We start from the raw sequence: 12,507 nt of genomic DNA, 5'->3' as shown, positions 1-12,507 counted from the left end.
TTAATGAGAAATTATCTCCCTTTGACCTGCAGAGATACAGCCACTGAATATCATGTTCTAGCTATTACGCACATGACCTTTTAATGAAAAGAGTCGAGATAAAAATGTACCTTTCCTTGGTCAGAAGGGAGCCATAACTTGTCTCAGAAAGCCTTGTATTACAATCTAAAATATTTAACCAATTCAGCCTTGGGAAATCGGGTTAGGAGTTTTGAAAAAATGGCATATTTGATTTCTTATAGGAGGGAAAAAAGTGTTCCCAGTAAGAAGCAAAAGGCTTGGCTGCGCTGGTTTTAAGCCATTATTTAATGCCCCCTTTATGTTATCTGTTCTACGTATTATAAACCAACTTGTCCTTTTGTTCACTTAATGGGAGTGTACAGCTTATTAAATTTATGATGTTAAAAGACTTTGATTTTAAACTTAGAACTGTGACCATAGCTAAGTAAAATAACACCAGAATTATTAAGCCTGGAACCAAGCATTCATTTGGATTTTTAGTCAGTAAAAAAAAAATGCTCCTTATCAAAAGGCTGGTGGCAAAAATATAAGGTTTTAAGAAAAGCTGTCTACCAGAGGTACATTTGGATCAGAATAGCAGGAAAACATTTGCTTCAGTGGGCTGTAATAACACTGAATAAAAATCAAATTAGTTTATAGTTAGAAACCTGCTGGCTTGTTTAAAACCCCAGAAGGGGTGGGAGTGGGGGAAAGTAGAATTGGCTTGAATTTTTAAGATCACAAGAATTTTAAAAGAAGCTTTCTAACCCAGTCAAATTGGGTTCAACCAAGGATCTGTTCCAGTCCTACCTAGAATTGTCATTCCTGTTTGCAAAGCGCATGATGTATCACTCAGCTATGGCTCTTCCCATTTCAGAAGGATGTCATAAATTCCTAACAACTGCTCTCTTCTTAGCTCCTTCCTAAATGGTTTTAATAAGGCATTTTAAAGGGTATTCCCTTCCGAGGGAAAGCAGTGAGGGATTTATATACCTGTTTTCCCAAAAATACGGCCTACCCTGAAAGTAAGTCCTAGCTTGATTTTTACATGTGCATCCAATATAAGCCCTAACCCCCCCAAAATAAACCCTAATTAAGATCCCGTCCACTCCAAAGTGCATGGGTAAAAATTAAGCTAGGGTGGGAATAGGGGGGTGGAGCTGCCCTACTATGTACATTTGGACAGTTGTAGCCAGGCCTCACACACCCCGACACCTGCCTTGCCGGCCCATTTCTTCTGCAGCCCACAAGTTATCGCCTGCAGAGACCTTCAGGGAAACCTTGCCAGCCACAGAAGAAGTAGTTCCTGAAGGCCTCTGACAGCGAAAAGGAGGCCGGGGGCGATGCATGCAAGTGAGGTTAGTCAGTGGGTGACATCCCCCGAAAATAAGAACTGGTACCTTTTTTTTGTGGCAATATATATATATGTATATATGTATGTATGTATATATGTGTGTGTGTGTGTGTGTGTATGTATGTATATATATATATATTCTTAAGTTTTCGCGGGTACTCACATGTATGGCATTCGGCTTTGTTCGGGTATTTTCCCACGTCATTGTAGTTGTTCTTTTAAAGTTGTAGCAACGTTTCAGCAGAATCTCATCTGCCATCATCAGGCTTTTGTATTGTGTTCGTCTGTGAGTCAGACTTTTACAGTGGTTTCAGATTTAAATTTGGGGCAGCCTATTGCTGTGCCAGAATGGTTTTTTCTTCATCCTGATTGGTTGGGAGTCTTGGTCTGTGTTTATTGGTCTTGGAGTTTGCTGTGTTCTGCTTGATTGGTGTTTCTAATATCTTCTGTCTGTTTTGCTGCTGCCAGCCAATCAAGATACAAAAATTTTTTTGTCTCAGATCCTAGGAATTTCTCAATAGAATTAGAAATCACAATATCTATTTATTTCTAACACACACACACACACACACACACACACACACACTGATGTTTATCAACATTTTGGTGGTTTTGCTAACTTGTTTTTCGTGTTTTTAAAAACTCTGTTCTGCTTTATTTACAAATGTAAAGATTGATGTGTTGGCCTACTTGAGGATTGCGTTGTATACCACCCATTCTCATGGAACAATAAAATCCTGCTACCAATTACCTCTCTGCAAAACATAATGTTGTCTTAAGAATCACGGTGTAGAAATGTATCATAATAAACATACAGTATTGCCTGCTTTTTAATTTATGTTTGTTTTCTCCTTCTTCCTTTAAGGGAACTCCAAAGCGACAGTTGCATGGATGTTCCTTGTCTACTTGTCTTTCTCTAGCAAAAGAGGCTTCTGTGGTACAAGACGTATCATATAGTGTATAAAATAACTGTAACAACTTTAAGACCTGTGAACTTCAACTCCCAGAATTCCCCAGCCAGCCTTGGTGACCGGGGAATTCTGGGAGTTGAAGTCCATAAGTCTTAAATTTGCCAAGGTTGGACACTCCCCCCAGTGTAAAACATGGTTGCATATTGTATACTATCTGGGAGACAAGTATAAACCCCATCTTCCAAAAAAAACAACCCAACCCTTTGGGTTGTATAATCCAAGTCTTTTTTCCAATTTCTCTGGTCACTTAGTCTTTGAGAAACCCCAGCTGCAGAAAGAGTGACCAACTGTAATTTCCAATGAAATGTTAATTAAAACCACTAAGTTATTTGGAAATCAGTGAAGAAAGAAAGCAAAAAAAATGAGCAACCACTTATGAGAAAAAATGGACACATCTCAATTATCATTTGAGGGGAACAGCCAAATGTTGGAAATATCTTTTTTTCTGTATAATTGGTTTTATATGATTTAGTGATTGAAGAGAAATAGAGAAATGAAACTTTCTGCAATACTATTTGTTTAGTTGTTAGTTGGTGGAAACGGTTGTAAGTTTAGCAAGGGATTCTCTTTAATTTGCTGGATTTATTTTTCAAATTTGGTACAATTTTGTGCTGTGTGCCCATTTAAAAGGTTAAAAAATGCACATATGACTTCAGTTTGATTTTTACTGATTATTATCACTGATGTTTCTAATCTGATGTGTTTACTTTTGCAAAGTTATATGTTGCTTTCAGATGAGGTTCAAAATAGGACTTAATATTCTTATTCCTAGGTTATTCTTGTGCAAGTAAACCCAGGAGAGACGTTCACAATAAGAACTGAAGATGGTCATATCCAGTGTATTCAAGGTAAACAATGCCTCAAGGGTATACTCCGAAATTACTGATATCAGATACTGCATGCCTATTAAATTAATGTGGCTAGAGGACTTTATCATAGTTCTGCCGGTTCATAACAAGAAAACAACCTTACTGATATCTAGACTCCCAACAGCAAGAATTCCTCTGAATTCTATTTCTGAGAATTTTGGAAGTTGAAGGCCATAAATTCAGATTGAGGAAGGTTGGAGGTTGTTGAGTCAAGTCCATTTCCTACACAGAATGATTTTGCAATCATCATAACCACAGTAAAGAGCTGGCCATTTCTCTAGAAGACTAGTTATAGGGCAAAGAAGTTAAATCTAATGTCAAAGGTCAAATAATAGGTCACAAGGAAAGATTAAGGCTTTTGGAAAAGATCTCAAAATCACAGTGTCATTCTATGAAAACCTTTCTCAGCTTTTGCATTTTGAATCGTTATTAAGCTGATTGTGATCTAGACTAATCCACTCTGATGTCATAAAGGGATATTTTACTGGACATTTTTCCAGGATCCCCATTCTTGGACAGTTTCTGGTAGGTTAGAGAAAGTGGGAAGGCTATAAGAAGTCTTTACTCGCTTACCCAGGCTGTGGGTTGAAGCATCAGAACAAGTAGAGCCTTTCTTTTTATCTCAAGTCAAAGTTGCTCCAGCAAAGAGCATCATTCTATTCCTAGAATTTAGTAACTCTTCGACGGTTGGAGAGCAAAACAGGTTTTATATAAAACGTCTTCTCTACCACCCAGTGAAAGAAATCCTTACTTTTTTGTCTAGTATGGATGTTGTAGAATATATCAGATGAGAAGGAATCAGACCCTTTGTTTCTTTGGTGCCTAAACTTAGTGAGCTACTAGCAGCTGTTGAGCCACCAAAATGCTGGAGAAGATTTTCCCCAAAAAAAGTTTTCAAGCAAGAGTCAAGCTATAGCTTACCTACTTGGTGTTGCTTCTAGAGATGTTCAGTTTAAATAAAACTCTGTCTGAATGTGACAGAAATCAAGACTTGCCTATCGAGGCTCTCCTTTCTCGCAGATCTAAAAAGCAATCTGTGGCATCATCAGACAGATTGAATACCCGAGTCCACTGTAATTTTTAATGCCTCTTGAGCCAAACTCATGGTCTTTATTAAACACTTGCCTTTAAAGAAATCACACAAGATGAAGATCTTTGTTGACCTGGTCAGTCGTTTTCTATGTTTGATTGTTGAGCATTTTTTTAGAGGTCTTTTTTTTTTTTAAAAAAAAGACCAATTGTCTCAACTTGGCTCTTTCACTGAGATTTTCAACAGCATGGGACGGTTTTTCCAGGTTGGCTGGGGAATTTTGCGGCGTGGAAGTCCACCCATCTTAAAAGTTGCACATGTCGAGATACCCAGCTAAAAACTTGTATCCCTCTGCATTTGACCTCATTCCCTATTTTTTTGCTAAATGGTTTGATGGAAGAGTTAAACGGACGGGCCTGTGCATGATGGCCTGTTTGACGATTATGTTTGTCAAATAAAACTCTGAACGTGCTTGGTTTTAGCACTCTGCAGGGAGTCATGAATCGATGTTGCTTGGTTTCCTTTCAGGTCCAGCACATGTTCCTATGATGTCACCAAATGGTTCTGTCCCTCCAATATTTGTGCCTCCTGGTTACGTCTCTCAGGTAAGATCCTTTGAACACTTATAAAAGAGGGATTTTCCAAGTGAGCGATGGGGAATTTATCCCTCTTCATAATCCATAAAGGTAACAAGGGTGACGAGTGGAGAAAAAAAACACCTGAATATCTCTTCTTTTTCCTTGTCTCATCTCATTGGTCACTTTTAGGCTCTAATAATTTCCCAGAATCCTAAAATGGACATACAGCCCGATCACTAAGGATGTTGTCTTGTACAGGCTATAGATTAAGCTCATGAACCCGAAAATCAGGTTAAAGCCTGATAGGCAAGGCAAAACTAGGATTTATAGCAAGGAAGTTCAAAAAGTTTTGGGTCAGCAGCCTGTAGGGTTGAAAGCAGTAGAGACAGAAGACTCCAGACACTGTTGCCTAAATTACTGATTTTTTTTAAAGAGGTGATTATTTTAAAACTTCAAATCTGCAGCTATATCACAGCCTTGCACTTGAGCCAAAAATAGCCTACAGTCGGTTTGGGGATAATAATCCAAATACTGCATTCATCTTTAATAGTACCGTGTTTCTCATAAAATAAGGCCGGGTCTTATTTTTTTTTGATCCCCGAAAAAACGGCTAGGACATCTTTTCGGGGGTGACTTAATTTCTTCCCCCACGCACACCTCCACCTAGAGTGCCCCATGCGCACTCACCTCTCCATGAGGCCGCCATTGGAAGTTCTCCAAAGGTAGAGTCACCAGCCGCTTCTATCGGCCGGTAGAAGCGGCCTCGGGGCAAGCACCCACGCGCACTCACCTCGCCACGAAGCTGTTTCTATCGGCCGATGGAAGCTCCCCAAAGGCAGAGTCACCAGCTGCTATGGGGTGAGGCGTGGCTGCCCACAGGGTGCTCCTGAGAGGAGCACCCCATGCACACTCTCCTCGAGGCCGTTTCTGTCGGCCGATGGAAGCTCCCAAAAGGCAGAGTCACCAGCCGCTTCCATCGGCCAATAGAAACGGCTTCATGGCAGGGAGTGCGCATGGGAGAGTGGCTGCAAACTTTTCTTAGCAGAAGGGAAGCAAGCTGAGTTTCTCTCTCTCTCTCTCTCTCTCTCTCTCTCTCACACACACACACACACACACACACACACACACACCACCCCTACTAGCCCTCGTCCCTGCACCGGGTCAGCCAAGCCCTTCTGGCAAGGGAAGGTCTCAGCATCTGCGGGGTTCCCACTGCCGCCCTCTCCTCCCCAGGCCAGACCTTTTCCGGGCACCCTGCCAAAGTCCCAGGGCAGCCGACCTCCCTTTACCTGCTGCTGGTTTGGGGAGCCGGGGGGCGCCAGGGAGGGAAGAGGAGGCAGCAGAGCACGGCTACCCTTAGAAGGGAGATTGGGCGGGCTCCTGAAAGGAGACGTGGGAGCGGTCCTCGTAGGAATGCGGCGGGGTGAGTGTGAAAGGGTCGCCGCGGCGGCACAGGAGGGCGGGAGGGAGCTGGAGCGAAGAAGGGCAGGAGAGAAGCTAAACCGTCCTTTCTATTGCTCTGGTGAGGGCCGAATATTTGCAGGGGCTGGTTGGAAAGGCCTAATTTTAGTATGAACCTTGAGTCGTGGTGGGGGGAGCTGAACGGTGAAGGCACTCTGCACATGATCCAAGGCAATCCTGCCATAGCTCACGGGTGGCGTTGCTAACAGTTGGGGGGAGTCTGATAACTTCAGCGACGCCTCCTTTTCTCTCTCTCTCTCTCTCTCTCTCTCTGAGCGCCTGAAAGAGCGCCCATCATTAACCAATTAACCAACGCCAGCCTCGGAATCCCTTATTTCGGCATAATTTGGGACGAGAGCGGAGCCGTAAAACCAGGGACTTGGCGAACGAGGTGCAGGTTCTTTTTTTTTTTTTTTTAATCAACATCCTCAGCTAAAAACTGAAGTGGGGTATATTTTGTATTGCTTCCCCAAAGCCAATATTCTTGTTGAGATTGTTAATAAACCAGATCAAAAAAAAAAAAAAAAGGAAAACAAGGGAGAGATTCAGCGTTGCATTCAACTGTTTTATCACCCATGATTTCAGTCTAGTGCAAGAAGTTTTTAGATCTTCAGTTGATTTTCTATTCTTCTGTTTAATGTGTTGGCCATAATGGTAGCCCTTTCAACGGTCTTCTCACCTCTTAGTAGAAGAATAGCAATCACTTTGGTGCTTCAAAGAATGGACTATCTCTGCTCTGGGAATTTATCTTTCTTGTTATGTTCAGCATTTTACGTGCCTTTTGTAAGTTCAGGTTTTCCTATAACTCTACGCAAATCGTTCCTTGGTGGTTGGCAAGAGCTGTTAGACAGCTATGCCTGATTACTTTAGATTCCTTTGATTCTTCGGTGACCTTTCTGCCGCTCTTGCGGAGGGCATTAGCTCTTGGACATTGTAGCCTCGGTGGAACATCTGATTGGCACGAATGACTCAGAAGCATTCTTCTCTGCATGTGGGGCTTCCGTGGAGCTGAATCAAACACTTCTGGAGCCTGCTTATCATCTCCTTTTGAATCTCAAAGGGAATCTTTGAGCAGGCCTTGAATTTCAGTGTCAGCCGTTCCATGCTCATCAGAATCACAGTGTTCGCGGTTTAGACAAACAAACAAAAATCTCCGCGAAAAAATGTTTTCTCCTTTTGCCTTTATAACCAGATCAAGGCATCAGCTAACAGGAACTTGAAGTGGTTCATCTCTATCTTCTGCTGATTCATCTTTCTCATTGTTTTTTTTTTCCTTTTCTTTTCATGATAGCCAATCAGCCTGTCCTAGTTTGGAAACTGCAGAAGTTTTAGAATTGGCTAGATATTCTGAGAGATTGCAAAGCTGCTAAACTCATCCTTTATCCCACAGTCAATGTGCGATTTATTAAGCAGGAAATAAACTGAGTTAACGGAGCATTTTCTCAAAAACATTTAATATGCTTTTTTTCCCCATGAGATTAGACTTTGCTGTCCTCTCTCCTCCTCTTTTAAAACCTAATATTATGTAGATGGAGAAGAAGGCATCTGAGTCTTCTGGTCTAGGAATTGGCAAACTTTTCGGGCTTCAGACGCTGTCCAAAATCTTATGAAATAGCTCCAATACCTTCTGCCAAACAATTCCATTTGAAATTTCATAACATTATACAATTTTGATAATATCTCATCCTAGAATCTTGCAAGGTCTTGGCCTGGAAAGTCAAAATTTTAGGAGTTTGGTGAGGGATTATTGAAATCTCATGGAACGTTTGCTATTTTCCTTATTTTTATTTATTTTGGTTGGTTACAATTGTCATTTGCAAGGCATAAGTGCCTGAAGCCCACAGGTCCCTGTCTGTAATTCATTGACTACAATATAATGGCTATGTTAGCAGCCCCTGTTTTTATTAAGGTTCAATTCTTCTAATTCTGAATTAATCTAAGAAAAACTCTGTTGCTTTCACTTTCTCAATAATTAATAGAGAAAATTATTTGGTTGGGTTAAAGCATTATGATAGCAAAACCATTCTTGTCAAGGATTGCATTGCAGCATATTATAGAAATACTTTTCACTGTGGATGGCTTTATACATATTATGGATGAGGAAGAAAGCCTTGTTTTTAAATGTTATAGGGTTAGCCATAAATTAAGTGTGCTTAAGTTGTATAATGAGGTCTGCAAATCTCATTTCCAACAATAATTGTTTTTTCCCCCCTTCTTTGGAAGACAATGTTTTTCCGTTTAATCTGACTTTCCTTGAATTGGTTGTATACCTGCTTGGAATATTGAATGATGCCAAACTTCTCTCAAATCCTGTTTTGCTTACTAGGAAACACGAGAACAGGCTGGCTAAATTAAACACACTTCAAGCAGAATAATTTATCAAAGGATAAAATATTTGGTCAATTATTACATTGTTTGTCCCAGGCATCCGCTGCCTAGATTTTGCTGGTGGCCAGTAGAATATTTAAGAACCTTTTTGGTATTATGTTACACGCCAACAGTACACTTACTTTTGAATGTATAATTCACCCCTTATTTCCACTTTAGGGCTTACAATAAAAACCACATTAAACACATCACGTCCTTCCCTTTGCTTACGTACTTGCTGTATAAGCTACACAATTGAATTAATCTTGTCTTTGCTAAAGTTTATCTCTTCCTTCCCAAAGCCAGGCAGCAGTTCCCAGAATTTGTAGTCAGTAAGCGTTAGCTGTGGCTGACAAAGAAAGTCACAACAATGCATTAGTTTACAGCGGATTTCTGCAGCCTTATTTTAATGGCATCGGCTATTCCAGGGAGTTGCAAACGCAGCTCAGTTGAAGGGTTCCAGGTTAGCGAAAACTAATAAGTACCTTTAGTTCCCATCCATGTTAAAAAAAAATTTTTTCTTTGAATTGTGCTTCATTTTCTTCTGACTTAAATATTTAAAATTTAAGAGATGGCAAAAAGTAGAAGATTGCCTGCATCTTGCTTGGGTGCTAGGTTAGGTTCTGTTACATCTACATGTTAATTTGAGGCATGATTAACAGTGTTTGTGTTTAGGATGATCTCGCTGCCTGTACATTTAATGTTTGATACCCAAAGTCCCAAATTAAAACAATACGTTACGTAGAAAAATCCAAAGCATTAATTCATTTATTTGTATCCTGCCTTGGTTAATTTTACAAATAACTCAAGGTGGTGAATGTATCCAACACACCTTTCTCCTCCTGTTTTTCCCACAACAACAACAACAACAACAACCCTGTGAGGTGGGCTGGGCTGAGAGGGACTGGCCCAAAGTCACCCCAGCTGGCTTTTGTGGCTAAGAGGAGACTTGAACTCACAGCCTCTTGCTTTCTAGCCTGGTGCCTTAAACCACGACACCAAACCAGCTCTCATTATAATTGTATATTACCTTAAAGAAATGCACATAGCTCTTTTTCACTTTCTATTGCAGGTGGTTGAAGAGAATGGAGTTCGGAAGGTCATAGTTATGCCACACTCGACTGAATTTCACCCCTCCATGCACCCACCGCCTCCACATGTGCCCCATTATATTCACCCCCACCCTGCTTTGCTCCCCCACCCGCCTCATCCTGTGTACCCACCGGTTCCAGGAACGGGGGACATCCCACCGCAGTTCATTCACCAGCATCCACCACCACCATCGCCTCATCTTTACCAAGATCAAGGTAAGACATTAGCTGGAAAGGGGGGAAAAAAAGCAATCTTATAGCAAGCTCACCTGCGCTTAGGTGGGCCAGAGCTTGATGCTTCCTTGACTGTTTGATACCTGGATATTTCCAGAACCAATGATGAAACTTTCTCTCCTTCTGCAGTTGGTTTCCGATGTCCTTATGGGGATAATGGCAATAGCGTTTAGACTTATATACTGCTCCATAGCACTTTAGAGCACATTGTGAGTGGTTTATATCAGCATACAGCCCCCAAAATCTGGGTTCTCATTTTATTGACCTCAGAAGATGGAAAGCTGGGTCAACTTTGAGCCCTGTCAGGGTCAAAGTCCAGGCTGTGGGCAGCGTTAGACTGCAGTAACCACTGCACCACCAGGGCTCCTTGACTATTATCTAAAGCACCTTCTATTTGCATTGGAGTTTTGACTCCCAGCTTGGTAAAATCTGGAAGTTGGAGGCCTTACACATTTGGAAAGCGTGAAAGTAGATCTTGATTTATTGGGATCTTCTTCAGATGCCGTCCTATAATATCACAGATGTTGTAGCACGAGCTTCTTACATGGTTTAACTGTATGTGTTAGAGGTCATCTGAGTTGCTGGCTGAACCCAGCCTTTTAATGGAAATGTTATTTTCCCTGTTCCCGGCATTGTGGTTCAGAAAATGGGCAGGCCTCCTTTGTAGAGGCAGCAGAAGACACACTCCATTTTGGAGTGGTGAAGTTGTGAGGTACTGAACCTAACCTATTGAAATGTTTTTGGCGTGACCCGAAGCAAATAGTTCTTGCAAAAGAACCCTTGAAACTTCAGCGAGTTGAAGCAGTGCTGTGAAGAGGAACTTTCCACAGTAGCTACATTCAAAATTATTTTTAAAAAAAGTTTGATTAAGCCGTGTTTTTTATGGAGAGACCTAGAACAATGTTTTTCAACCTTAGCAACTTTAAGATATCTGAATGTTGACTCCCAGGATTCCCCAGCCAGCATATTTTAAAAGTTGAGAAATACTGGTCCAAAGCCATTGTGAGCCACAGTGATGCAAGTGGTTAGAATGCAGTATTGCAGTCTAATTCTTCTCACTGCCAGCAGTTCAATCCTGACCGGCTCAAGGTTGACTCAGCCTTCCATCCTTCCGAGGTGGGTAAAATGAGGACCCAGCTTGTTGGAGGCAATATCCTGACTCCGTAATCTGCTTAGAGAGGGATGTAAAGCATTATATAAGTCTAACTGCTATTGCTATTTTTAGTTTATTTCACAAACTTTCTGTCACCAATGCAAATTTAGAGCAATTGTGTTCAGTGCAACTCTACTGTCTGGAAGGGAGAAGAAGAAGCAAAAAAAAAGAAAAAAAAGAATCAAGCACTTCAAGTAGTAAAGATCATTTATCTATCTTGCCTACACTTTGTATAGCTCAAGATGGTATAGATAATGCTTCCTATAAAGGAGAATATTTGTGGCTCAGGGTTCAAATGAGGGGTCCTTGGTGGTTTTCTTGCAGATATTTCATAACCAAACTACTGTAGATAATAGTACTAGAAGGGAGTGGGGTTTGGGAGGAGGAGGAGGAAGAGGAGGAAGGGTACTGTCTGGTCTTTGGTGCTCTCTGAGCTTGATTGTTTTCTTGCAGACGTTTCATTACCCAAACTGGGTAACATCATCAGTGCTAGTAAGGACTCCTGGTGGTGTTATCTAGTTTGGGTAATGAAACGTCTGCAGGAAAACAGCCAAGCTCAGATAACATCAAGGACCCCACATAATGCTTCCTCCTTCCATTTTCCCTACAGCAGCTACTCTTCGAGGTGGGTTCGGCTGGGAGAAAACCCTCGCCCCACGACAACTAGCTGGCTTACAAAGTTTTCTCAATTGCAGGGTGCTGATTTCTCTAAAAGCAAGCTTCAGTTATGGATTTTTTTCCTCTACAGGGGAAGCTGCCCCCATAGTCCAAACAGGCTTGCAGAGCGAAATAAAAAAAAAAAGGGAAGTTAAAAGTTCCCTGTTTACAGGGCTAGCATGCCTGCAGCCACCTGTACTGGTTATGAAATACAGGTAGCCCTTGACATATGACCACAATTGAGCCCAAAAGGTCTGTCGCTAAGCGAGACTGTTGTAAAGTGTATTCTGCCCAATTTTACGACCTTTCTCGCCACCATTGCTAAGTGAATCTGCCTTCCTTCCCCCATTTGCCAGGACACTGCAACCATCATAGATAAAGAGTCATTTGCTGAGTGTCTGAATTTTGATCACATGACCCATGGGGAAGCTGCAGTGGTCGTAAGTGTGAGAAATGGTCATAGTCCCTTTTTTCAGTGCTGCTGTAACTTTGAACAGTCACTAAATGAACTGTTGTAATACGAGGACTACCTGTGTGGCATTACTATTTAATAAAATCATATCGGATCCTATTTTATACCTTACCCTAAGTCTTGTGCTTGTTGACACTCTTTTTTCTCTTATATAAAGTCATACATATACACACTCGATTTCTGCTTATTTGTATATGTTGCAAAAAGGGGCCTGGTTGTTAGCACCATCAGGCCCATTTTGCAACATATACAAATATGCAGGAAATTTTA

At 41.3% G+C, this 12,507-nt stretch overlaps 2 protein-coding genes across 4 annotated transcripts in view; both read left to right on the top strand.

Moving 5' to 3' along the window:
- Positions 1 to 12,507, top strand: part of CYSLTR1 (cysteinyl leukotriene receptor 1) — a 650,975-nt gene that overhangs the window by 103,630 nt on the left and 534,838 nt on the right. The window lies entirely within an intron of this gene.
- Positions 1 to 12,507, top strand: part of LOC113416597 (fibronectin type-III domain-containing protein 3A-like) — a 71,521-nt gene that overhangs the window by 23,887 nt on the left and 35,127 nt on the right. For 2 of the 3 annotated variants that reach the window (XM_087972052.1, XM_087972053.1), the window contains exons 3-5: positions 3,098 to 3,173; positions 4,753 to 4,829; positions 9,703 to 9,937. In XM_087972052.1, the coding sequence (XP_087828178.1) occupies positions 3,098 to 3,173; positions 4,753 to 4,829; positions 9,703 to 9,937 (388 nt within the window). Of the gene's footprint in view, positions 1 to 1,242; positions 1,359 to 3,097; positions 3,174 to 4,752; positions 4,830 to 9,702; positions 9,938 to 12,507 lie in introns of those variants that run through there. The other variant, XM_087972054.1, reaches the window with a different exon arrangement.

The sequence above is a fragment of the Notechis scutatus genome, chromosome 10 (assembly GCF_049901735.1).
Source record: "Notechis scutatus isolate UNSWTSFEM ecotype Mainland chromosome 10, rNotScu1.2, whole genome shotgun sequence".
Classification (NCBI taxonomy): Eukaryota; Metazoa; Chordata; class Lepidosauria; order Squamata; family Elapidae; genus Notechis; species Notechis scutatus.
Note: the sequence above shows the minus strand (reverse complement) of the source record. Positions and strands in the feature narration are given on the sequence as shown.